Source organism: Paramacrobiotus metropolitanus, unplaced genomic scaffold (assembly GCF_019649055.1).
Source record: "Paramacrobiotus metropolitanus isolate TYO unplaced genomic scaffold, Prichtersi_v1.0 Parri_scaffold0000016, whole genome shotgun sequence".
Taxonomy (NCBI): Eukaryota; Metazoa; Tardigrada; class Eutardigrada; order Parachela; family Macrobiotidae; genus Paramacrobiotus; species Paramacrobiotus metropolitanus.
Window position 1 is genome coordinate 1,109,544 of NW_026570236.1, and position 26,222 is coordinate 1,135,765.

The window sequence follows — 26,222 nt, forward strand, 5'->3', positions numbered from 1 at the left end:
CTGGTGGTATTCCTTAATGAACGGCTACGCTTAAAATTTATCACAATTTCATTAGTTACTTATATATACTCAAAGTAAACAAAACCAAACTACCAATACCTTCGAACAGTGCCATTAAGCACATAAGAAAAGTTGTAGTTACTGCCAACAGTTTTTCAGATATCTATGTAGTTGCGATAAAAGAGACTCCAGCAGAGCTTCCGTTAGTATATGGTACGTTAATTTACGCGTGAAATATTTTATATTGTTGCCGAAGAATTACAAATTTTGTTTTAGGTACATGTCATTCTGTCTGGTACGTATTTGGGAAAGAAAGCTTCGTTTTTTGCTTTAGTAAATGCAGTCGGGTTTCGACTCAAATAGTGCAAGTACGAGTTAAGAGGACAGTCTGTACAGAGTACAGACATGGACAATTGTAGTTGGCTGTTCCACCTAAAAATACCTTTGTAGTTTATCTCGTTATCTGCCGTCCATCCACTGCCGACAGACCACTCAAAAGCCAAAACGATGCTGCTAACGTATGTGGCTCATTGGGTTTAAGTGCTCTTTAAAAAACGCAAAATTTGCTAAACTGCATCAGCAGACACGTGCGACCACTTATTTGCAAAATTTAAATGTGCCACGTACGTATCAGTAGCGAAAAGTTAACAGTCCTGCACCCTTCTGTATTCCTTTGCGTTGGGAATGGTTGCTATTGCGGCTTTTGTTTTATGATGGTAGAATCAAAATCTTTGATCATGGATTAAAAACTAAAGTATCTAACTCGTAGATTTCAAATTGTTTTTTTGCAACTTCTCAACAGCAGAGCAAAAGATCACCATGACCTGACGATGCTCAATGCCGGTAAAGCATAAGTTTACACGTTGACATAATCTACGGATAAAAGGATACAGAAAAACTCCGCAAGTGCAGTTCACGAATGGATTCGAAAGTGAAAGCGTTTCGTGCCGGAGATATTATTGTGGAATGTGAACCCTGGGTGTGGGCATTTCACTGGGGCACGGAAGACAAGTTTTGTGCAAATTGTTTTCAAATCTCCGATAATTTGCGCGCTTGCGCAAAGTGCCAGGTACATCGGTATTGTGGAGCGGATTGCCAGGTGCGATACATTCAGCGTTCGTTGGTGGTACAGAGTATATTCCTCGTTAAGAGCATGTCCAAGGGTTCAAGTGCAACGGCAGAAACGTATGTTGCATACAAAAAACTGCATTGGATGCTTATTTTTTCATTCTGTTTTTTAGCAAAATTGGTTAATCATTTAGTGCACTGGTTGGGCAATTGTTAAAGAATTTAGGTTTATATAAGGCACACATATAATAAAAAAATACGGTCAACCATTAGGGCCGTACAAGCCGGTTTGAATAATTAACACTAATTCAAAAAAATAACAAATATAAATGATTTGTTGCAGCGCAGGGACTGGAAGAAGGAACACAGGCTAGAATGCGCTATGCTGAAACGTATCAGCGTCTACAAACAGCAAATGCAAACTGAATCGCTGCTCGAAGCTTTGTGCATCGCGGAAATGATGATATTACTCAAAGTCCTCAACAAACATGAATTTTCCGCGGACAGTGTCATGAAGAACTTGAGGAACATTCTTGCTAATGCGCCAGCTTCCCACAGAATTCCCATACAGGCGACTTCTTCCGAGCTCCAGTCACCGGAGGTTAGTACATTTATTAAATAGCTTTAGAACGCGTGAAGTAGTTTCTCACATCCGCTGAGTAGCAGTGTTATACTGCAAGAAATTGAACAACTACACATTTCGCGTCGTTCCATTCATGTTTTTTAGAACGCACAATAGCATAGGCAAGTGTACAGGGACAATAACAGGGTATTGGTACATTACCTGATCTTATTATTAACAGACCGCCGGTTCGAACGAGAAAGAAGCTGTAGCGCGAGAGATTATCTCCTTACTTGTATCTGACAACGATGGTCATCTTCCGCATTCGAGCCTGTCCCAAATGGCGGCTGAGTAAGATCGCGCGCTGTAATTACTCATGCCCTTAGGCACTTGATTTTAACTGCTGTATTCAGATTTCAGAAGCTTAGGCAGAAGCCATACTTCCGTGGGTTAATGGAGGCGGCGTTTCCCGGTAGACCAGACATTATCGATAAACCTTTATTCGATTTGGATATTGCCGACATCCACAATCGAGTTCACTGTCGTATGCTGACGATGACCGACAGTTTATCTCTGTCTTTCCCAGTCCATTTTGGAGCAGGCCTGTTTCCCGGCGTCGAAAGAAACCGCATCATTTCGAAATGTTCGGATAATAATGCTGTTATTAAGATTCTTGGGAAGCGTTTGCGTATGGTTGCAATGGAGGATATTCCCAAGTATTCTGGATTGCAAGATGTAAGTCATCGGCTATGGTTCGCTTTCAGGAAGATATCTGTATACGGTAATTCAGTAGCTTGCTCTCGCCAATACTACGCGGTATATGCAGGTCAGATGCTGCAACATGGCTCACTTTCCATTGAGCTGGCCTTTAAAGCAGCGCCGAGAAGTGTTCCAGCAGGCTTACGAAACAATATGCAACTGTCGGAAATGCACGCCAGAATTTGTACGTCAGGGTCGAGATCGTTGGCTTTCTCCTACGACGCGCGACGACCGACTTATCACGCGTCGATTTATCGACTTATCACGCGTCGATTTATTCTTTTACCCGTCGTTGCAGGAAGCGGAGATTAATCCTCTCCGCTGTGTGACAAAAAATTGCTCAGAACGCATACCCAGCGACAAACGCGCCACACTGCGTTGTCAACGTTGTGGAGCCTGCAATGGGTCCAGACTGCAAAAGTTGCAGAAGATCACGAAGAAGTACGAAAAATTGTTGGATACGCTAGCTCTCAATCAGCAACCCGATCCCGATAGCAACGAAATGATGTCTGAACGAATTAATTTTTTGCAAGACTTGGATAAAGCTAGCATTTTACATACCGACGCTCATCTTCGCTTTGTCCTGGGATGGGATGTGGCTAGGTATTATGCGGGGACTAAGCGTTGGCCGCGGCCAACGCTTAGTCCCCGCATAATACCTAGCCGGAAGCAGCACAGTTGTATCGCGAGATAGTCCCCTGCCTTCGGTACGAACGTTTTGCAATCGGTAAAAACTTTCAGCAAAGAGAGATGAGTTCTGCACCTTCCTGTAAGTCAAATGAATTATATTGAAATAATTGAATAAGGATTACGTAGGATCAGACGGAGGTTTTTGAGAATTCATACTGTTTAAAAATGATCACTATTAAGTAATGGGAGACAGTTTTGTACATGGTGATAGTTTTTACAGGAAAATTTACCCTGAATATCACCCGCATTTGGCACTATATCTCCGTCAAGCTGGACTTTTCGCGGCGTTGTGGTTTGGACACCCGCTATCAGATGCCAAGTATTTTGCGGTGCCGCTGATTAAAAAGGCTATGTCAGAGGGAATTAACTGGCTAGCGGAATCCTACAGGATTTATGTGAAACTGTGTGGAGAAAACTCTCACTTGGTCAGTGAACTAGAAGTAACATTCGAAGCCGCAGCTGAAATGTATCGTCAGCTGCTCAGGAAGGAGGAGCAGGACGAGCACTCAAAATTGTTGCGCGTGTTGCAGGATATGAGCTATCACAATATGATGGTAATGTCGGGCAGTGAAAATACAGTAACAGATTCTGAGCCACGCACATACTCGTACTTGCGGACTTTGGTATTACTTTTTGTTTTGGCACTCATTTGGTTTTACGTTTTAGAATAACTCTCACGTAGCACTGTAGTCTACTGCGTGCATTGTGCTCCTGTGATCACATTCTTACTGCTTCATGGAATGCTTCGTTCAAGCTCATATTTTCACCAGATAGGCAACTTAAAAATTGCTGGTTTATTTAAGTACTCGCATGGTTTCATGAATCCCAGACAATCTTAGGACACATGGATATCTGCTTTCCAAACTGGCTGAGGTATTTAAAAAGGAAGATTCGACTTCCGATTGCTTAAACGTCAGAAATCTGGAAGTACAATGTACATACACCGTCCATGACACTACAAGCATCGGACAGAAAAATTATGTATAATCAAATAGCATCTCGAAAAATAATAAATCCTCACCACTGGTCCATGGTCAGGCCGATATTTTTATGGCGATGGAGTCTGAGAGGAGTCCCTAAATTTTCTGTCGGCAATACCAGCGCGGCAGCGCCCCGTACGGAAGGTCATCGGAACGAATAAGTACCTGCTGGATTTTCTTGCCTCCTGCTGGGTTCGCTAACTACATCCAATCACAGCAACGTCATCAAGTATCACGGTACCTTTTACTCTCTGAGGCTGATAGATAATGTCCGCGACATTTTTAAACGATTTCCTTGTCGGTCGAACTGAGCATTAGTTTAGGGTTCCACGCGAACAATGCAAATACGAGTGCGTACGCTCCTGCGCTTAGAATACGAGGACCTTTGTACATAGTTTGTCTGTTTGCATTCCACGCACTAGTGAATGTCTGGCCATGGTATTCATTAATAAGTTCCTCACATTGTTTAAGTGCTCTTCAAAAAAGCGCCAAACCTACATCGGCAAATGCTGACCCCGAGTAAAACAGCTTGTAGGAAAAACGTTAGTTTAACGTGTAACTACCGTTAGGTGAACGGATGTGTGTCAATTTTAGCCGTCTCCTAACGTTTAACTAACGTTTTTTTTGCAAGTTGTTTTACTGGGGGACGGCACTTATTAGTTACTTATTTGCAACTTTTCAATGTGCCACGCACGCATTAGTCAGTAAACAGTCTCGTACCATTCTGGCGCAGGCCTTTGCGTAGCAAACGCTAACATTATTGCTTTGTTTATTATAAGATAAACACTATTTCTGTCTGTTTTAAAGTGCGTCAAATTGTTTACTCAGAAATTAGCAACAGAAGGGCAAAAAATGGGCACTGGATGCGTACCTGTTACAATTTAAGTACGTTAACTTTACTTTGGGTAAAGTTAACGTACTTAAATTATTTATATTAAGGAATATATATAGATATAAGGTATATATATATATACGATTATAATACGAATAACCCAACAAGTACAAATTCCCGGATGGATACCACGGAAAAAGCTTTCCGTGCCGGAGATATTGTTGCGGAATGCGAGCCTTGGGTCTGGACATTTCAATGGGGAAAGGAAGACATATTTTGTGCTGGTTGTTTCCAATATTCTGATAATCTGCGGGCCTGCTCCAGATGTCATGTACATCGGTACTGTGGAGTGGATTGTCAGGTACGTCGATACAATTATACAGTTACAAAATAAAAATAAATAGTCAAATAATAAAGACAGTGTTCGTGGTGGTACGTTTCTCGCGAAAAGCGTCCTCAAGTACAATGTCGGGAAATGCTGCATAACAAAATAAAATAGCCAGAATATGGTGAATCTACGGTTTAGCGTGCTTATTTCGAGGCTGCATTACACCAACAAAAGGTTTTTAATCAGTCCCACTGCTTGGCTCTTTGAAAGATGAAATTTATAGACATAATTTATAAATTAAGTGAGCCGACCTGAATACGGTCAATCAAGAGCAGATAGGACCATATTTGAATATTATAATCGAAGAAGTGACCAACGGAAATAACGTGTTGCAGCGCTGGGACTGGAAGAAGGAACATCGATGGGAATGCGATATGTTAAAACGCATCAGTATGTACAAGCAGCAAATACAACCTCAATCGCTGACCGAGGCTTTGTGCACCACGGAAATGATGATATTACTCAAAATCTCCAACAAGCTCCTGAAAAATTCAGTGGAACAGCTACGAGGATGGGGTAAATGAGCTCGATGTATGGCAGGCCGTTCTATAACGCGAAATAATTGAAACAGCCGTTGAGATCGATAGCTGAAACTTTCCTCCATAGACTTGCATGCTAAACAAAATCCCTTCTGTGACTCTGACTCTGTCTCTGTCTAGCACATTTCGACCTAAAACGACTTAACCTTAGTTTCAAAAGAATGAGAAAAACTTCACAAGATTTCACTACCAAACAAGTTAATATTCATGATGTCAGTGACAAGTTATCGCCATTTCTGTTTTCAACATAGCAGAGTATTTGTGCGTCGAACCCGATCGGGACCTAAGAGTCTATGACCTATGCTATGTCTTCGATAACATACTGTAAATGGCGATAACTTGTCACTGCCAGCATGAATATTACTTGTTTGGTATCGAGCTGTGTTACCCCTTGCTCGGGTATATCGAGCTCAAAGTTTACCATCCTCGTAGTTGATGCGGCAGCTTTCCACGGAATCCCGCTTCTGGACACTTTTGTCAAGCTACAGTTGCTGGAGGTCAGTTAAGTAAGCCTTTGAAGCGCGTGTACAATACTGTCAAGGGCACGGGATGTAGGACGTGCCCTGACGTGGTGGGCCGACACAACTGAAGCTGAACCTTTATTGGCTACTCTCTGCTCTTGCATATAATGCGCTAGTATTATACAGGAAGGCAACAAACAAACAAACTCGTCGAAGGCTAGATTGCACAATGAACGATGAGCAATAGCAGCGCTAAATGCTAATGATTGAATTTTGAAAGCACTCGACACTTGGAACAACGTGAGGATGACACAGAAAACAGAGAATCGCCATATACGGAAGCATCTAAACAAGCTATGGCACGAGGAGCACTCGTGACAGTATATACAACATATGGATATATATTTTCTTTCTATTATATATGGAAAGAAGTTCTCTGTTGCAAGAAACTTAATGAAACATTCCCATCCTTTTCTTGTCAACGTTTCCAGACCAAGTTACTAGCTGCACAGTGGCACAGCTACAACTATAGACAGATATACGTAATACTAGCTGGTACTTACATACCTTCCATGACCTTCTCCTCAACAGATCACCGGGACGGACGACGTAGAAGTTGCCACACGAGAGATTATGTCTTTATTCGAGCCCGATAATGATGACCATCTTCCTCATTCGAGCCTGTCCAAAGTGGCGGCTGAGTAAGCTCGGACTAACAAATACCGTTCTTCAGAACTTACCTTCGGCTTTGAGTATCTATATGAGGCTATATCTGTGTGTTTAGGTTCCGGAAAACCAAAGAGACCCCACAATTTCGCGGCTTGATGAAGGCGACGTTTCCCGAAACGCCAGCCATTGCTCACAGTTCCAGTTTGTTCAGTGTGGATATCGCCGACATCCACGATCGAATTGAATGTCGTATTCTGACGATCATGGACTACGTGTCTCGATCACGCCCCGTTTGCTTAGGAGCCGGGCTATTTGCGGGGATCGAAAGAAACCGTATCATATCGAATTGCTTGGATAACAATGCTGCAATAGCATTTCGTGGGAAGCGCTTGCAAATGTTGGCAATGGAAGATATCCTCAAGTACACTGGATTACAAGATGCAAGTCATCGGATACGCTTCTTTGGCTTCAACATACAGTATATAGATATAATATAATATACGAGATTAACAATATACATATCGATAACACCAAATCGCTAATACGGCGCATTATACAGCAGTTTACTTATTTTAGGCACGGTGCTGCAACTTAGCTCATTTTCCATTTAAACTGGCCTTTAAAACAACGCCGAGAACTGTTTCAGCAGTCTTGTGATAGGATATGCAACTGCCGCAAGTGCTCTGCAGAATTTGTAAGCCAGTGTCATGACCGTTGGAATTTTTGTTTGATCAAGCCCTCGTCTGCAAGTACCGTAATATTTTCACTACTACTGTTTTGCAAATGTTAGCACGTGTCGTTTTAGGAAGCGGAAATTAATCCTCTCTGTTGTATGACAAAAGATTGCCCAGAACGTATACCGAGCGACGAACGTGCCTTACTACCATGCCCACACTGCGGTGTTATTAACGAGCCCAACCTGCAGAAATTGCTAAAGGTCACGAAGAGATACGAAAACTTTTTGGATACGCAAGCTTACAACCTGCATCGCGACCCAAATAACCGTGAAGCGATGACTGAAAGGATTCATTTCTTACAAGAATTGGATACGAACAGCATTCTGCACACGGATGCACATCTTCGCTTTGTCTTGGGATGGGGCGTGGCTCGGTATTACGCTGGTGCTACGCGTTTCCGGGAGGCAGCACAGTTATATCGCGAGATAGTGCCATGCCTTCGGTATAAAACTTTTGATAAATTACTGTAGGTTAAGAGCTTTGATTTCACCAAGTACGTCAGGTACCAGAGAACTGAAAACAGCATTGCAGTAGTAGCACATTTAGAAAATGTTGCTGAGGTTTATGGTATATGATTAATAGCGCGTCACTTCTTGCAGGAAAATTTATCCCCAGTATCATCCGCATCTGGCACGATATCTCCGTCTGGCCGGACGTTTCGTCATGACGTGGTGCGATCATCCCCAGTCGATGGTCCACGGTTTTACTGTGCCGCTGTTCAAACATGCCATGACAGATGGAATAAACTGGTTAAATGAATCCTGCAAAATTTACAGGAAACTGTGTGGAGAAAACTCCCATGTGGTCTGTGAGTTGGAGAAAACAATTTCGGAGATGCAGCGCATATACATGGTCCATGCATCTGCGTATGCATCTACGTATGGAGGTCGTGAGTGCTCATCCCTGAGAGGCTCGGATGGAGTATAACGATTTCCGACCGGGAGATGCATAGTGAATATGCAGTAGCATGCGGTGCCTACCTGTACATTTAGCCATAAATATGCTACTTGTGATTTTAATGGAATCCTTTGCCTTAAACTTCTGAGTTTCGTAGAATCCCCATTCCTTGGTATTTCAATCTTGCACGTCTTGATATCTTAAGAACGCTTTGAAAGAAAAGCCAAAAGAGTTAGACAAATTAAACCAATGTCCATCACAAGCTTATACGGCGAAGCTTTTGCATAAAACTAAATCTACTCCGAATAGCAAATAATTCTTGGCAGGGATGTCTAAGTGTTTGCGGCAATGACGTCTGAAGAGTCGATTATTTTTCCGTCGGCAAATGCCCGGGCCCCGGGCGGGAGATCTTCCGACCGAATCCCTGCTGGAATTCTCTGGCTTCGGTTAAATTTGCTAATGAGATCTACACCCGGATCGCTATCAACGAGCACGGGCACCTGGTAAATAATTTCAGTGGAGCTGGAGTACGAAAAAATGCGAATGACAAGAAAACCGTTCAAAATGTGCGCTGTACGGATGTGTTCTTGGATGAAATCCGAAGTTGTTCAAGCGTCCAAGTTGTTTTTCGAAGGACTACTGGGGTAGCGAGACCATTGTCCTATGGATGATTGGAGGCTCTGCTCCACGTTTCAGACATATACGCTGTATCAGCTCGTTATCTTGGCCAGACTCTTCCTAATTCTGCACTTGTTTCTGGCCAAAGCGGTCGGAAGAAATAAAAAATTACAAATATCACCTATACTTCTGCTTTTTTGGGTAATGCTTACAACTAGCAACTACAGTATGTATTACAACGGTATATTATAGATATAAATGTATAATACGCTGCTACACGCACAAAAGTACCTGTTTGCTATAAAAGGCGTGTATCTGTACAATTTACCTTACATAGAAAAATGAATGAAATTTTATGCCTTTCGGTAGCTACTTTACGTAGTGTCCCCTTGACCATGCACTTCATTTTGTGCTTGCAATTGACCAGCTGCGTTTTCCAGTTTTTCTACTCGTATAAATAACGCTGCAGGCCACAGAAATTTTCTGACGTGCGTGTTACTACCGTAGAATTGGATACAAAGAATTAAGATTAATATTAACAGTAGATGCACAAGTTATCGAAATTAACGATAGAAATCCGGAGTAGGACTACTTCAGTATTAATTTCATGCATCATGCTTTCTGCTTTTAGTGATAATGCTTTGTGACAATATCATGTTTAGTAAGCTTATGAACATCTCCATGTACTACAAACAAGCAATGAATGCAAGTAAAAGCAGCTGCGGCCTGTGCTTCAGCAGTTCAGTTACCAGTAGCACGAAATAAACGAATTTTTGACAAAACGTTAACTAAGCTAATGCAGCATACTCTGTACTCGCAGTTAGTTTCATCTCAGGTACAGTGGGCAACAAATCCCTGAGCGATGGTCCGTCTATAAAGACTACAGATCTGTACTACAAATGTGTGGTACTTACAGTATTTACATTAATGTGTTGTGTGTATGCTGGAGATGACCATGTCGTACGAATAAATGTTCGCTATGACTCTACTTTAGTTATTAGCTTTTGAACTTGACATACTGTTGCTGCAGGCCATAAAATCGACCGGAAGTGAATCGGTACTTGATGTGCTACTGATGCTTATTGAGCGACGTTTCATCATGTAATTGAGTGCGATGAGAAAAAACACATGAATACAAAAAAACGCCCGGATATCCTAAACAATAACCGTTTACACCAGGTGAATCAGAACAATTGGCAAAGGTCAATTAATTGATAATCAACTAAGGAACCACAGACTGTTTGCTACCTCTAGGACATGAGCGTTAGTGGAAATTATTAGAAATTCAGTCTGTAATTATTCTGCCAATACGATGCATGACATCTCTACCTAAGTGTACCATTAAAATCTGTTCTGCGCACAATTTAGTAATTTATTGTTCGCACAAGCTATAGTCGTCGATTGTTTTATTAATTTAAAATGAAAAGCAGGGGTAGTAATTATCATTGGGCAAATTTTGCGTTATTTTGTGGAATTACCTGCTTTTTATTGTTATGCGTTTCTGCCACTAACCGATATTATTTTTCATATTTGCCTTATTCGACGGTATGGACATGGATTTTTTTGTTCTCGCTAGTTTAGGCGTGCTCCCGCGACAATATATGACTACTTATGGATTTATCCGATTGTCTATACTGAGTGGCGCTCGTTGATGTGCATATTGCAAAATAAATTATTAACTATGGATTTATCATACCGCTGAAACAGAATATAAAATTATTATCGTCTCCAAATTATTGTCGTATCAAAAATTCTTTGTGTCTTCTTAATTACTATTGTTTTGTACTTCTTTCTGTTAAACAAAATTGCCTATTGCAGACCGTAGTAGGCTGCTGATTCGAGAAGGCTGCACTACTATTCTGCTAAAATAAAATACTTAAATTTTTGCTTACTTAAATTGCATAAGATTCGTACTCATGAAATGCGTAAACAGAATGTTTAAATTTATAGAATTTTTGCAGGAACGTTCGAATTAAGTTAATCAACATTCGAGTACGTTTCAATTTATAGACTGTTGTAACGTAGGAAAAGGTCAAGAAATGCCGAGGATTCACACAGATGAGTCAACGAGCGATTAAATACTTATGAAGAAAATGCACACTATTTTGTTTTGATATTGATCTTTGGTTTATTTTCGAGTAGTCCAGCCCGTAAACAGGCACTCCCACATACTGTGACTGTGACGTATTTGCATTAATTTTACTACAGGGTGATAATATTGTTACTACATGGCATATGCACGGTGGTCCGACACTCCCGAACCGGAAATGGAACGTAGAGTGCCTTGACGGTAATTTATGCTTTATGAGCTGTAACAGCCAGAGAGAAAAAAGTTACATTAATATGATATCTATATCAGTATGATAAATTGGCTGAATATTCAACGTGTATATTCCGTTATCTTTGTAGGAGAGGCGATGATAGGAATCACGTAAGGATTACTTATTGTAGTAAAATTTTGATCACTCTCAAGTCTCAACGTAACCAACTTTGGGCTAATTGAATTAAAGCCATGATATTTTTCGTGCAGGGACCAGATAGATGACTTTCAGGTAAGGGATTTACAGTTAATCAAACGCTTGCTTTATAAAGCCTACAATTTTTTACGTAGCGTAATCAAACGAAACGGAGTAACCAACCTTAAACTGTAGAAGCTTGGACTGCTGTTTCGTTGCATCCATCAGTCATAACAAATTTTGTTACTGGCAGAGAATAGCAGCAATATGGTGCCGGTTTATGTTTCCTTATAAGCCTCCATCCAATGGAGTGTATCCTTATTATCCCAGGTAAGTATTTCATATGGAGCACAAATCGTATTGTTTTATGTATACTTCTGTGCAAAGTCGTAACCGAACACTTTTTACTTTTTTTGCAGCTGCGTGTTTCGAGAATACCGTTACCAGTTTTTTTGCTTTGACACTCAAAATGCATCAACTACCATCAATACATTTATGACAGGTAAATAGGAGCACTGACACATATCTATATGTATGTTCAGTTCTGGAAGTATCCTGTTCAAAAAGGTGACGGCGAAAGCGACATTTCGCTTCCGGGTGTCAACCAAGTTTTTTAATTTCTTTTGTGCTATTTTAAAGTTTGTTATTAATGTACTGTACTTGAATACTGCGTTATAATTGTACCGATTGCAGGGATCTGGGACAATGAATGGATTTTCTGGGTGGCACGCATTGGAACAACACGCAGTACTGCTAGTGATTACTTTCAGCCGTACAAATGCTGCAAAGTACCGAAAGGTTACTACATTGATTATGTATCATGCTACTACGTCTCCACACACGATCCTTACTGGGAATTCTATGACAATGTCTTCAATTTTGTTGTTTACTGCGGGTAAATCATCAGGACGACCGTTTGTTTATGCTAACTAGATTTTAATCTTGCCTTCTGGGTTTATATGTCGACACAGTACCGGATATGTTATGACCGGTATTGCCAAAAAAATCCATCCTGTCGGCCAAGACTGGTACATTGACTGGATCCAGTGCTGTCGGGTAAAACGTCTATAATCTCATAAGGGAACATTAAGTGCTAAATTATTTATTGATTCAGCCTAATACCGAGGAAGTACTGCGCAGTTAGTACTTTCGCACGATACTCCATAGTTCTGTCAGTACAGATACGAATGGCACCTGCACGCTTAAACTTTTTAAATAGTAAATTTCGCAATTTTGAAGCTGGCTTCGTAAATATGGATTATTATATCAGTGTTTCTAATTCTATCACGAATACATACGTTGATATTAAATTTTGACAAGGTTCATACGTCTCGGCAACAACACACCGGTGTAAAACACCATACATTTCTGAACGTGTGTATTTCCTTGCAGGATAAAATCGCTTCTAATTAACAAATTATTTAAAATTTAAAATTTTTGTGTAATCTAATATTGCATTACGTTATTTTAATGTAAAATTTTACATTTTTTATATAAATATATGTTATTGCATTATTTAAATAATGCAATAACATATATTTATATATGTACTTACATTCATAAATATATATACTAACAAATTTATAAGTAAATTAAGTACTGCACAAATTTAGGATTGACGTATGTTATGCTGGTACTCGTACGTTATTATGAACGTGATTCTATACTACGTAGGTTGGCTACGGCTTTCCCAGCGCCGTATCTCCGCCACTCATTCGCCTTCCGGATGGCCGTACCACCTTCTACGCGGCCAGCAATACCGGCGCCCCGTCGACGCCGGTGCCGCGCGCCTATCAACAACAACACCGGTCTCTATCCATTGACCAGCAACTGGACACAGCGGCCGACAGCTACATGAACGCCAGTGATGTGTTATCGAAGAAGTTCCGCCAGTTCGATGACATCCGCTACAAACGGGAGGCCATTCCCGTAGCGTTACTGGGCAGAAGTCATCCACCGGATCCCGCAGCTCACTGTCATCATGATGGGCGGGAGATCATGTTTAGAACGGATTTAACAATAAGATAAGGAAAATCATGCGAATTACTTTGTCGTTTGTTGTGCCGAGACTTTTGTTATGAATGCATTCTGCATGTAGCATATAAAGTCGCGCATATTAATTGTTTCAAAAGAAAAAAGTTTTTATGCGTTCATTGCATTGAAATGCGCGACCGTTAAATCGGCTTTTGGAACAGATGTTGCGAGACTGAATAATCATACGGTAAAAGTGTTTGAACTTCAATAAATTTTTTGAAAGCGTGTACTTTGTCAAGGTTCTGGAAAGAGTAGACCCAAGTGTAATTTAAGAATGCCGGTATAAGCGATTAGTATTTTATAGTAGTTTACACCGACAGATAAAAGAAGGTAAAAATGCCCGCAAGGAGTTCACTTGGAAGTTATTATGTTGTGGATTAACTTCCTACTAACACATGCACAATGCGCATACGCATATGTATGCGATATTTACAAGGCAAATGTACACAGCAGTTCTCTACAAGTAGTGAACGGTAAAACAAGAGCCATCGGTATTTGCGTTTCATAGAAAATCTAGTTAAAACCTGGTAGTAAATGCTTGCAGGTTGCTGATGTGCATTGTACAAGTACTTGTTATTAAAATAAGGAATAATCGCTACACTGGAAACAACAACCTTAACACTGCTCGGAATCAAGAATGACCACACATGTTAGCGTCTGCGAAAAATTCAGTATTGTTGCATTATTCATTATTGTTGTGCAACTATCTGGAAATTATGGCACCAATCGTTATTATTTCGCATATCTGCCTTATGGGAGTGTAAGTAAGTTTTATATCGGTAACCGAACCGAATGATATTATAATAAACTACATTTCTGACGCGTTATTAATTTGTATCTAATTTAGTTGGAAAACAGATATAGAAGTGGCTCTTAATATTCACCATCAAAAGCTCACATGCATATATATAGTATTTTTATACCTCACATGCAACAAAGAAGTATTTTTTTATTATTAGTTTTTTGTATAGTTTTTCCTTCTTACAGTTAGCTTATGTTATCTGTATTACCCTCCTAACGTTTATACAAAATCCTACTCATAATCAGTAAGTTATACTCATAATGTACATCATAATCATAATCATACTTCGCTCCTACCGGTCATCATATTTCTGCTCATAATCATAACTCATACCCGTACCACTACTCATACGAGTACCAGTGCTTAGTGTTTTCAGCGCGACTTTTTGCTGACATAAATTCATGCCGAAATAACATATTACAAGCTGCGCGCGGATAAATATTGGGCAGACCCAGTCTGGATGGCAAGAATTAAGCCGGCTCTGGAATCGCGACGCAGTATCGGTCCCAGTGCGGCCAGTGCCAATCTACCTGTGTCCTATAATCTACCATTCCTCTACGAATTGAAAACCAAATCCCAGTCTCCTCTTGTCACAAAAAAAAGTTTTGGCGTTGTGCAGGAAGTGCATGATATACAGTGTTTAACTAACCGTTATCGCCGGCATGGATGTCGGTCGATCGCTTCGACGTTGCCGGTGAAGCCCAGTAGTCCAGCGCGGATGCTCAATGGTCATGCTCCGCGACCGCAGTCCATACATGACGGACACAGAACGGAAAGTATTACTACTTTTGGAAATTCGGAGATACCTTTATTGGGGAAAAAACCGCCCCACTTTAATGAATATTACTTCATAATAGCAGCATTTTTAGATTTTGTTTCAGGCTTTCAGCATTGGCTTTTCTTGTTGTCGAACTGCTGTTTAACGGTCAGCTCATCGAAATCATCGTTTTACCACGACCCGCGTGAGATATTTAATAAAGAATTAGAAGGTGACTTCTATAACTTATGTACTTCCTACCATTCTCTCCGTTCACTACCTTTTTGTTTTCCTGCTTTCCATGTTCTCTCATGAATAGAAGTGGGATAAAACGTTGCGACTTTCGAAATTTTACGTTTTAATACAATAGAATATAATGATGATAAATGAATATGAATATAAATAATAAAGAGATTTTTTTCATTTCGAACGGATTTGGATGCTAGAAGCCCAAGTTTAATTTTGAAATGATTTACCTCGAAGAGTAAACTTTGAAACGTTTAAAAGTTCAACCCTAGTATGAGGATCTGTACGGGTATGAGTTATGATTATGAGCAGAAATATGATGACCGGTAGGAGCGAAGTATGATTATGAATTATGATAATGATATGCATTATGAGTATATCTTATTGAATATGAGTAGGATTATGAGTATGAGGACGATTATGAGTATTAGGTAACTACCTACCCAAAATACTGCCTTTTTCTTTGTGTACGATTAATTTTCAGACTGCCGGCAAATATATGTACAGACGTACGGTACGCATCAGCACTTTGGCTAGCTACTTACTCTGGAATTGCCGTTTATGTAGGGTGACAACATAATTACTACCTGGCGTTACGAGGGCGGTTCATTGTCCCTTCACCGGAAATGGAATGTGGAGTGTCTGGATGGTGCGAATTTAAATCGAAGAACACCATAAAAAACAAACCATTTTGAAATTTCGGTTACTGTTATATTTATTATGAAACTTGCTTTTTCTGTTCTACCGTCATATCAGTTTACCAGTTATCTGATTCAATGCTGCAAAAAATTGTAGGTGTATTAAGTCAACTACTAAATCATGATTTCTGTTTTAGGCGAAGCAGTAGTCGGAATTCAGTAAGCTTGCATACTTCTCCGCTTTAAAAACAGCAACTGCGGCTTCATCATAATAATCATGATCAACTAATCATAAGCGCGTGTCACTTGATTTAGGGATTTTGTCGATGATTTTCAGGTACGTTATTGAAGAGCTGTGTATTCTAGAAATTTTTTTAATTATGTTATAGATGTACGTATCGTAGTGCTGCACTAACGGGACAGTACATAGTTTTTACTGCACCACAATATGTCATGTTAATACATAATATTACGGAATAATAATTACGCAATTTACGCTTGTATCTCTTCATACCCGCCGCTCGGGCAACTCGGCTATCTAATTTGAAATACTCGTATTAATTTACGGATAATTGTTTTACTGCAACAGAAAATATATGCCATTTGGTGTCGGTTCATGTTCCCTTACAAACCGCCGTCGGAAGGGAAATATCCTTACTACCCCAGGTAATAACCATGAATTAAAATGCAGTTAGCGATTAACATGTCTTATTTCTCATCCGTTTGCTTGGGAAATTTCTAGTTGTACAGTGATGCGAACTGTTTTTCTAGTTGTATATACCGGGATTACCGTTTCCAGTTCTTCTGCTTCGATCGGCAAAATATCTCACTGACCATTAACACATTCATGACAGGTGCGGCACTAGCGTAACGTATTTATCCGTTAAAAATTACTGGGTTAAGAAATTAATTGCCAGCACTTACGAGTACGCACCATAAGTAGAAGTACCAGCTTCAAGTTGAAATGACGCGCATACCGCATTTGTCTGGGCGAGTACATATTGTATCTGTAATATTACTTATCAAGGGATTTTGCTGCTCGTCGCGATAATTTCCCTTTTCATCACACCATAATTTTTACAGCAATTTGGGATAACGAATATCAGTTTTGGGTCGGGCGGATCGGCTCAACAGTGAGCATCAACAATGATTTCCAGCAACCGTACAAATGCTGCAAAACACCGAAAGGTTACTACATTGACTACGTTTCCTGCTACTATGTTCCGACACACGACCCCAATTGGGAGTATTACGATAGTCAATCCAACTTTATTGTGTCTTGCGGGTAGGTAAAGTACTTTATTGATCGATTTGGTTTTAAACGGCGTCGTAAAATATGTCCTTTCTTGCTCTATAAAATTACAACGAAATTTAAAAATAAACTTTGAAAATTGAATACAAAATGTTGATTACAATTGTGCGTATCAGTTAAAATACTCATAACCGATAATTGGTGCTCTGTGCCTGCAGAGAGTAATTAGTACGAGTACCTGTTGTGTGTAAGCAAGCAAAAAATTTTACGTATCAGTTATTTAATATTGTACGCAAAACTACTGCTAATGTGTATTCCCTGCATTGGTTTGTTTTATTTCGGTATTTTATTTGTATTTTTGATAATCTGTGTTTTATGCCTGTAGAACCGATTATGTTATGACGGGAATCGCCAAAAAGATCAGCCCTGTCGGATTGGATTGGCAAATTGACTGGGTTCAGTGTTGTCGCGTACGTATATTATTCTTCCCAGTTGCAAATACAATAAATTAGACTTTTCAAATCTCAAGAAAAAATTCGTGTTGGGGGCTTAGTTGGGATACGGAGCCGCAACGGCGGTGTCACCACCGATAATCACCCTCCCGGATGGTCGCAGTACATTCTATGCCGCTAGCCACAGTACTCCTATTCCGAAACCGGTCTCCTATGCATCTAATCAGCTACTTTCCCGCTCGACACACGAAACCAGCAGTATAAATATTACCCAACTGCCGGGTAGAAAAGTGGATGATATTGGCAGTATGCGGTACAAGAGACGGAGTGGGATACCGATGGAGCTGCGAGATCATGGGCACCTCGGCGATCACTTGGAGAATGACGGAAGAAATATCGTTTTGCGACAAGAAATACGGTATTTGTCGTAGCGCAATGGCTTACTGGAGAGTTCGTAATAACACTTTGCTAACTGTAAGTGCTAAAAGCACGGTATGCCGTCTAATAAATAAAAATGTATAGCAAAAAAACTGAAAAAGTTGATATTTTTGTTTGTTATTGCTACAAGGATAAAAATGCTAATAAACATAAGCTATGCCAACATGAAAGATCGTACTGGACATTTGCGAGCCAACTGCCATAAAGATTAGAGTTTTCTTTTGCTCTACCATAAATAATTTGTAATTTATTTCCACTGACGAAAGTAGGTCACTGTCGCTTCCAACATCCCAATAATCTCTCAGATCTAACGTTGAAACTAATTTTTAAAATAAAACAATAAACAAGTGCATTCACCCAAGTCTACATTCTAAAAACTCCAAACTTTGTCGGCGGTATTGGTGCATTCAGTGAGGCGCTTAAACTCAGTCCCAACACTTTCCGCGTATCCAGCGGATCAATGACACCATCATCCCATAATCGGGCGCTGCTAAAGTACGGACTGCCTTCCTCCTCGTACCGCTTGACTACCGGGTCCTTCAACGCGAACTCTTCCTCCTTTGTGAACTATAAATCGTAAAAATTGGTAAAATCTTAAAGGATAAAAATTAATAATAATAAATGTTAAATGCAAAATGTCGCATTTTCCTCACTTGTTTATTTTCCCGGGCACGCTGATCCCTCGTGACCTGTGCGAGTACACCGGCGGCTTGTTCTCCGCCCATAACGGAAATACGCGCGTTCGGCCACATGTACAGAAATCGCGGACTAAAAAATCCCAAAATTTTGTTAAAAACAATAAAAACAAAATGAAGGCAATTAATTACCGCTTGGCGTCATCTAAAAAAGTCAGAAAAGACTAGACAGACTGTAAAGTGAATAACCTCAAAAAAGACATAAATAAACTTCATAAAAGATTACCGTGCAACAAAAGACCACAAAATCGTGACGCACTCTGTACAGCAATTAAAAAAAAAACTCAACACACTTTTACAATAAGATCTTAAGTTCTTTTACAATAAGATACACCCTTAAGTTCCGCACCTGTAAGCGCGACCGCACATGCCGTAGTTTCCAGCTCCATACGATCCACCCACCAAGACGGTGAACTTAGGCACTTGGGCGCACGCTACAGCCGTCACCATCTTGGCACCGTTCTTGGCAATGCCACCGGCTTCGGCTTCCCGACCCACCATGAAACCTATAATGTCAGCACTCGATTCTCAGTTTGGTTGTGCTAAAGGATTTAAAGTATCGTTCGTACCGGTAATATTCTGGAGAAAGATCAAGGGGATTCCCCGCTGGCAGCATAGTTCAATAAAATGAGCGCCCTAAAAACGCAGAAAAAAAGTAACTTAATTGCATTTCACATGTCACCATTCGGTAACATCCATAGAATCACTGCATTTAAGGGCACTGACAACGAAGATATGCTATGCCCAATTGCCCATACTCTACGGTATGCGTACTGAAACGTATAATTCATAACGAACAGGAGTACGTACTTTTAACGCGGATTCTGAAAACAGCACTCCGTTATTGGCGATAATACCCACTGGGTATCCATATAGCTTGGCAAAGCCTACAAAGGAAAAACCTTATGTAACATTACAGCAAAATAAGTAATTTATCTCTTGCGCAAGCTCAGGCAAGTTTCTCTTTACAGCTGTGCAGCCCGCAAACCCCGGTGCACGTTTGAAATAAGCGGAATTACTAAATTTAAAAAAAAAACCCATTTAATTGTGCTGGCCTTGAATAATCTAATCAAGCCACTTCCGGTCAACATAAAACCGACAAAATCAGTGTAGTTCTCGTACCGGTAACGAGCGTTTCCCCGAACTTCGCTTTAAATTCATCAAACCGACTGCCATCTACTATCCTGGCAATAACCTGAGAATAACCCAAGCACAAAATTCATTACAAAGCTAATTATGCCGGTATAGCAGCAAAAACAATCGTACTTCGCGAATATCGTAAGTCTTTTTTAAATCCTCGCCAACGATCCCGTAAAGATCATCAATCGGCAGAAGCGGTTCCTCCGGTCGTTCTGTCGCCATCTGCAAGTTTTCCAGCATTAGCGACACGTTGTTACAAACGCAGTAAGAGTGAACGCACCGATACGGTTTTGCGAATGTTGAGATTGGCCACCACCCGCCTGGCCAGATGCAGCGCGTGCAGGTCGTCCTGCGCGTAATGATCCGCCACACCGGAGCGCGAACAATGCAGATCAGCACCACCCAACTCCTCCGCCGTGACGTCTTCCCCGGTGGCGGCTTTGACCAGGGGTGGACCGCCCAGGAAGATCGTGCCCTGTTGCCGGACAATGATGCTCTCGTCGGCCATGGCGGGAACGTACGCACCGCCAGCGGTACATGAACCTAACCAAAAAGCACAATTTCTGTGCCGCTGGATTTTATGCATCACTGTTGCGTGTTAATTTGAACAAAGAAAACGTAAAACAAAGGGAAACCGGGCAGAATATAACCAGCATCTGCCAGTACGCGGTTTCGAAACGAGAAAGTATGCTTCGTATCTTATTCAAGCGCTAAATACTACACCCGCATTCTGGTTTTTAAAACCTAACAGTCTTTAATTTGCTATTTGCCTTGCTGTCATCTGACAGTACAGAAAACTAAGTACCTGATGACGATGACCTCCTAAATAATTCAGAAACACAAATGATTGTTCTATGATAAAGTGCTGCACGTCTCTGAGTGGCACAAAATCTTAGATCAGAAACGTAGTGCAGGGTGATTACAATTTGAACATTAGGTATCGCACGATTAAAACATAGCGCTCCAATATATGCATTCCACGGTTAATTTGCTTGGGAAAATTTTTTTAACAAAAGCCTAACACATGTATGGGTATTTCGACGACAATTTTCAGCAGCTGCCGCTCTTTTACAGAAGCAGTGTCAACTGAGCTTTTAACAGCTGTGACTAAATCTGGCGCCGCTTTCAGTTTAATGGATAATACACTAACTAAATTCACCACCTACCCATCACAACAGCGACCTGCGGAATTCCCTGCGATGACATGTTGGCCTGATTGAAGAATATCCGTCCGAAATGTTCTTTGTCGGCAAATATGTCGGCTTGTCGTGGCAAATTGGCACCACCCGAGTCAACTATAATGACTGAGTATATTCGCAGTGATAGCTCAACAATGCTGATAAATTCCAAAAAGCAGCAAGGCCTATTACCCAGATAAATGCATGGCAAGCGATTTTGCAGGGCAATTTCCTGAGCGCGAAGGTGCTTTTTGACGGTTATCGGATAATATGTCCCGGCCTTGACGGTGGCATCGTTCCCGACAATCATGCATTCCGTACTGTAGTTAAACACAAGCGATGTCACAACAAAAAATCTGGAAATAACTGTAACGTTTAAGCACAGAGGTGCGCACTGATGTATTACATTGTCAAGAGATACCTGCATATTTTGCAAAATCCAAAAACATCGGAAACCATTACCTTATAAAAAAACCTGATTTTCAAGCATGGTTTGAAAATGAAATACGAGTATGTTAAAATGCTTCCCCAGCTTCCCAAAATTAACGGATGCTCGAAATCACAATCAAACACCACCAAAGACAATTCCTCAAAGCCCTTCCACTACAATCGCACTACCCTAGCTGTAATAGGGTGACAACAAACAAACACCACAGGTCCACAAGTAATCTGTCTGGGGCCGCACAGATGCGAGAAAAGTGGTTTTATAAAAAATTAGACTCCAATCACACCGCTCATGCTGTCAAGTGCATAAAGCATTTAAAATTTAACAGAAATAATTTACGTTACCATCCACCCTCGATAAACAGGAAAATAACCAAGTTACCCTGAGACACGCCCGATCCCGGTAATTATTCCTCCAGCTGGAACGTCTTCTTTCCCGTATAATTTGTAGCCAGCTAACTGAGAAAATTCAAGAAACGGCGACCTGTCGAACAAAGAAAGCAAATTCAACACAGCAATCATTAAAATAAAAGAGTAAAAGCAAACACATAGGCTACTATGTATACCATAACGCTAATCGGAAGAATAAGTAAGTTTTTCATACGTATCCCATAAAAACATTTCAATCAAAATGTAAAATTATTTTTGATTAAAATCAAAAGTAATTTAATTTTTGAATTAGTAAAATTATCCTTAAAAATTCGTATAAGATGCTGATAACAACAGGAGCAAACAAAAAGCAGAAATATCTCTTAATCAAAAAATACCGGAATTTTTTAATTTTTTTTTTAGCAACAGTCGCCGTGCCATACGGGAACTCACCCAGGGTCTAGCAACGCAGAGATCCTTTCGCGAACCAACAGCTTCCCCTTGGACGTGTGCCTCTGTATGCTTTTTTCATCCGTACCTGCGATGAATGGCACAAACTATGAGAGCCTAACTGCGAATCTCTAGCGTTTCCAATGCGAATTTCGAAAGAAAAGCGTTCAAAAGGTGAAACGCAGTCATTGATTGGCGTACCTCTGACGATCTGGTCCACAGTGCCTCGTAGCTGTGTCACCAACTTCTGCATCCGCTCGGAGTTATTCTGCAATCAAGCCGAACATGCCATCTTTTCCGTTAAAAATGAAGAGAAGTCAGAAGTGCACAACGCACCTGGAAATCCTCGGACTGGCTGTCAACAGCTGATCCGATGCGAGCAAATTTGCTGCTCATTCCATGATAACAACGTTGCTGGCATTTTGCACTCACCAGAGTGCGATACGTTAGCAAACGGATCCGATGTGACATTTTCGAGAGCTGAAGGGATGAATGCACAAGAATTCAACAAGAACTTCGAGTTTGGTTAACGGAAGCCTAATCAAATCAAAACCAAAAGCACGAAAGAAAAAGTTTTTCTATTTGTGTCTGTCAACTTGTACGAGTACAGATACCTACATACCAGTGATGTCCCGTTTTTTTCACGGGCTCGGTAAATCACGGGAATTTCCCGCACCCCGCACCCGCTTTTGCTCGGAAAGCGGTGCGGGAGATTTTCTGCTCGGATCGGGTGCGGTCGGGATTAAAGCTTGATAAGTACGCCCGCCCGCTGCTCGGAAAAACTCGGGATTTATTTGAATGGTGAAAAATTAAATTATTTGCAAATTAGAAATTTAAAAATTATTTTGTAAGCAAGCCACCGTAGCATGTAGCAGTAACTTGCTGTAACTAATTCCACTGCTCCGCATTCCAGTAGCTGTTGTAATCCCATTGCCGCTGGCTGGCGGCTGCAGACTGCAGTACACTTTCAGTACCGTAACTTTCACACTTCCAGTATTGCGCTTTGTCTCGTGCCTTGGCACTGGAATTAACGAAAATTCAATTTTACTGCCAACCATCTGTTTTTAACTGTTTGGCTAGAGACCGTAAACTGTAAAGTGGAGATCAAACGTGTTATGATTTATCGGGAGTTTAGAGTTAGTTAATTTTAATTCCATTTCTAAGGGACTGAAGATTGTTCTTTTATTGCTCTAAAGCAAGGCTGGGTTACTGTGGTGAGTGTGTTCTCATTATGTTAGACTTCTTGAATCTTGATGATTGAAAAGCCATACAGCAATCTATTGTTATTGACGATGATGACGACGGCCAAGAACCCGAAACCACCGCTTCTTCTCCGAGTTCTCCGACTGCCCCGGAATCTCCCCAAGCGCCGAATAATTCCTCTGCTGCAAAGGTTTCCGCAAAAGAATACTATGAGGCATTCTTCGTTAACCCTGAATGCAAGACTGAATGTGCTAAAGGACAGGCGAGAAGCTGGAAAAAGTACTCCGCGACGTGTAAACTGTGTGCTGAATCGGATGCAAAGAGGCTGGTGAATGGAGGAGCGGATAGCTTTGACGCGTTCAAAAAACATGTTACGCGGCATCATTCGAAGACGAAGGTACGGTTTTTATTATGCATTTCTGTATATCAGCTGATACAGAGTATGTAGGACAAATGCAATCTAGAAACTAGACGGTATATTATAGCTTGCCGTCGCGTTGGCACTATTATTTCATTACTCAATGGCATTTTCGTGCTTTGCAGGACTATACGGAGTTTATTGCCAAGAAAGTCAAAGATAACGAGATCTCGCAAACTAAGCTATCCAAGGAGCAGCCATGACCGAATTCGTGATACAAAAAGTTGAACCGTACGGTGTGTTTTGTGTTATAGTGATTTCTTGTGTATTATTCATCTTTCGTATTTAGTATTTACGCAAAAAGTTTAGTTTTTCTATATACTCGTTTGTTGTATTTGTCCTCGCGCGTACTGCCGCATAGTTTATTTGTGATTTTTTTAATTTTGATTTGTAATCATTTTGTTTTTCGTATAGGTCCGGTGCGCGCCGCACCTTATCTTTGGCCATTGGTAGCGCAATGGCAGATGCGCAGGTTATCAACCAAGTTATTGAAGGTCTTGCTGGGATCGTTAACCGTGTTAAGCATTCGCAGTCGGAGACAACCATTCTGGAGGAAGCGTTCAAGAAAACCTTTGTCAGCCGCAATCAGACCAGATGGAACTCGAACTTTTTAATGGCCAAGCGGGCGGCGGAATTTGATTGGGAAAGATGTGGACTCTCTCAGAAAAATATTTTGAAACCTGCGCACCGCCTTGTATTGCAAGCGTTTGTAAATCTTATGGAAGTTTTCAGTGCATCGTTTAAGATTCTGCAGACGGCCGACTATCCTGTAATTGGAGACGTTATTCCTATTTTATGTGGACTTCGCAGGCATATCAAAACATGCCAAAAGAATATAGACTTCGTGTTATTGCAAGATTTTATGAAAGGCTTGCTGAAACAACTAGACGAAAGATTTGGTGCTGTGGAAAAAGACAACCTGTACCTTGCCGCTGCTTTTTTGGATCCCAAATATAAGCTTCTGTGGTGTAATAGCTTTGGACCTGAAAAATCTGCTGAGATGGTTATCAAAACCAAGGCGCTCATGCTGGGTATGATGCAAGAAGTTGGCTGCAGTCAAGACGTGCAGTTTAAAGAAAGTAAGTGAAAAAGAATCACAGTTAAACTAATTAAGTATTAAGTCGTGTTTGAATTTTACTGAATCATTCGTTTATTCTTTCCGCATATTGATTATTTATTTATGTTTAGGCAGGAATAGTTTTGTCGGTCCGGATTTCCTGAACTTTTTATACAGAGGATAAAGTAGCTTGAGCGGCCGTTTGTCGATGCAACAGGACAGCGGAAGTGACAAAGCTGCAACGTGCGAAACTGAACTAGAGATGTATATTGCCTCTTCGTGGATAGGGACGAACCCCCTGGAATTCTGGAAAAGTGCTGAAGCGGCCTGCTTGCCACGTTTGAAAATTCTTGCCAAACAAGTTTTATGCGCTCCAGCAACGACCGCTGACGTCGAACAGATGTTTAGTGTTGCGGGAATTTTGCTCAGTAACAGGAGATTAAAAACTTCGGATGAGCATTTCGAGAGATTACAGTTTTGTAGTATTGATACGCGGCGGTTAGATGGTGATTTAAATGTGGTGGTAAGAGAAAGCTGAATAGTTGACGGTGATAATAAAATGTACGGCGATACTATAATTTCAAGCTAAGGGTGAAATTTCTTAAAAGTAAGATTTACGATGCAGGTTGAAAAAATAATAACTTTCCAAACGTATGGCATACTTGAAACATTTTAACAAAAAAGGCTGTAACAATAACATGGTTAAAAAAATTATTTTATTGAAAATCGGGAGTCGGAGCGTGGTGCGGGACTGTCCGAGCGCTCGGGTGCGGGAGCGGGTGCGGGAAAGTTTTTGATCGGGAAAGTGCGGTCGGGACATGAAAAATTGTAAACGGGACATCACTGCTACATACTCGGGTAGTTGTCTGCCAGTCAGCTGGAACGGAAACCGCGCGGCAAGGCTCTCTGCACGGGGCCACGCGGCCAAATAAGTAATGACCCTTGATTATCACCTTGGCACCCTACCCCACCCTAAGTGATTCACGCGTGTTT

General features: G+C 40.9%; 5 protein-coding genes across 9 annotated transcripts; 4 read left to right on the plus strand and 1 right to left on the minus strand.

Annotated features, from left to right (window-relative positions):
* Positions 1-666: 666 nt before the first annotated feature.
* Positions 667-7,504, plus strand: LOC129585165 (uncharacterized). 4 transcript variants are annotated; one of them, XM_055477753.1, is made up of 11 exons: positions 667-1,099; positions 1,412-1,669; positions 1,872-1,981; positions 2,044-2,365; positions 2,457-2,573; positions 2,688-2,992; positions 3,300-5,252; positions 5,615-5,795; positions 6,251-6,315; positions 6,871-6,980; positions 7,064-7,504. In XM_055477753.1, the coding sequence occupies exons 1-7, from the start codon at positions 920-922 to the stop codon at positions 3,748-3,750; spliced, it is 1,743 nt and encodes a 580-aa protein (XP_055333728.1). In that variant the 5' UTR covers positions 667-919; the 3' UTR covers positions 3,751-5,252; positions 5,615-5,795; positions 6,251-6,315; positions 6,871-6,980; positions 7,064-7,504. The 4 variants fall into 4 exon arrangements, with proteins under 4 accessions (XP_055333728.1, XP_055333724.1, XP_055333727.1 ...); XM_055477749.1 differs by having other exon boundaries at positions 2,457-2,992; XM_055477754.1 differs by having other exon boundaries at positions 968-1,099; positions 1,417-1,669; positions 2,457-2,992.
* Positions 7,505-10,519: 3,015 nt separating this feature from the next.
* Positions 10,520-13,879, plus strand: LOC129585319 (uncharacterized). Its single transcript, XM_055477959.1, has 9 exons — positions 10,520-10,745; positions 11,409-11,490; positions 11,610-11,631; positions 11,731-11,752; positions 11,910-11,986; positions 12,076-12,158; positions 12,350-12,551; positions 12,628-12,712; positions 13,331-13,879. Exons 1-9 carry the CDS (start codon positions 10,620-10,622, stop codon positions 13,682-13,684), a joined length of 1,053 nt encoding a protein of 350 aa, XP_055333934.1. The 5' UTR covers positions 10,520-10,619; the 3' UTR covers positions 13,685-13,879.
* Positions 13,880-14,138: 259 nt separating this feature from the next.
* On the plus strand, positions 14,139-18,426 carry LOC129585135 (uncharacterized). The gene is made up of 9 exons (XM_055477709.1): positions 14,139-14,450; positions 16,063-16,144; positions 16,331-16,352; positions 16,449-16,470; positions 16,723-16,799; positions 16,905-16,987; positions 17,217-17,418; positions 17,771-17,855; positions 17,939-18,426. Exons 1-9 carry the CDS (start codon positions 14,328-14,330, stop codon positions 18,266-18,268), a joined length of 1,026 nt encoding a protein of 341 aa, XP_055333684.1. The 5' UTR covers positions 14,139-14,327; the 3' UTR covers positions 18,269-18,426.
* On the minus strand, positions 18,374-23,390 carry LOC129585134 (methylcrotonoyl-CoA carboxylase beta chain, mitochondrial-like). Its single transcript, XM_055477708.1, has 15 exons — positions 23,174-23,390; positions 22,888-23,031; positions 22,753-22,819; positions 22,555-22,639; positions 22,115-22,216; positions 21,481-21,608; positions 21,277-21,405; positions 20,391-20,653; positions 20,237-20,332; positions 20,093-20,165; positions 19,781-19,857; positions 19,540-19,606; positions 19,320-19,476; positions 18,929-19,043; positions 18,374-18,842 (listed from the first exon to the last, which is right to left on the minus strand). The coding sequence occupies exons 2-15, from the start codon at positions 23,020-23,022 to the stop codon at positions 18,639-18,641; spliced, it is 1,698 nt and encodes a 565-aa protein (XP_055333683.1). The 5' UTR covers positions 23,023-23,031; positions 23,174-23,390; the 3' UTR covers positions 18,374-18,638.
* Positions 23,391-23,651: 261 nt separating this feature from the next.
* LOC129585315 (uncharacterized) lies at positions 23,652-25,925 on the plus strand. Of its 2 annotated transcripts, none has more exons than XM_055477955.1 (4): positions 23,652-24,151; positions 24,298-24,410; positions 24,587-25,251; positions 25,361-25,925. In XM_055477955.1, exons 3-4 carry the CDS (start codon positions 24,630-24,632, stop codon positions 25,411-25,413), a joined length of 675 nt encoding a protein of 224 aa, XP_055333930.1. In that variant the 5' UTR covers positions 23,652-24,151; positions 24,298-24,410; positions 24,587-24,629; the 3' UTR covers positions 25,414-25,925. The 2 variants fall into 2 exon arrangements, with proteins under 2 accessions (XP_055333930.1, XP_055333929.1); XM_055477954.1 differs by having other exon boundaries at positions 24,298-24,403.
* Positions 25,926-26,222: the final 297 nt, after the last annotated feature.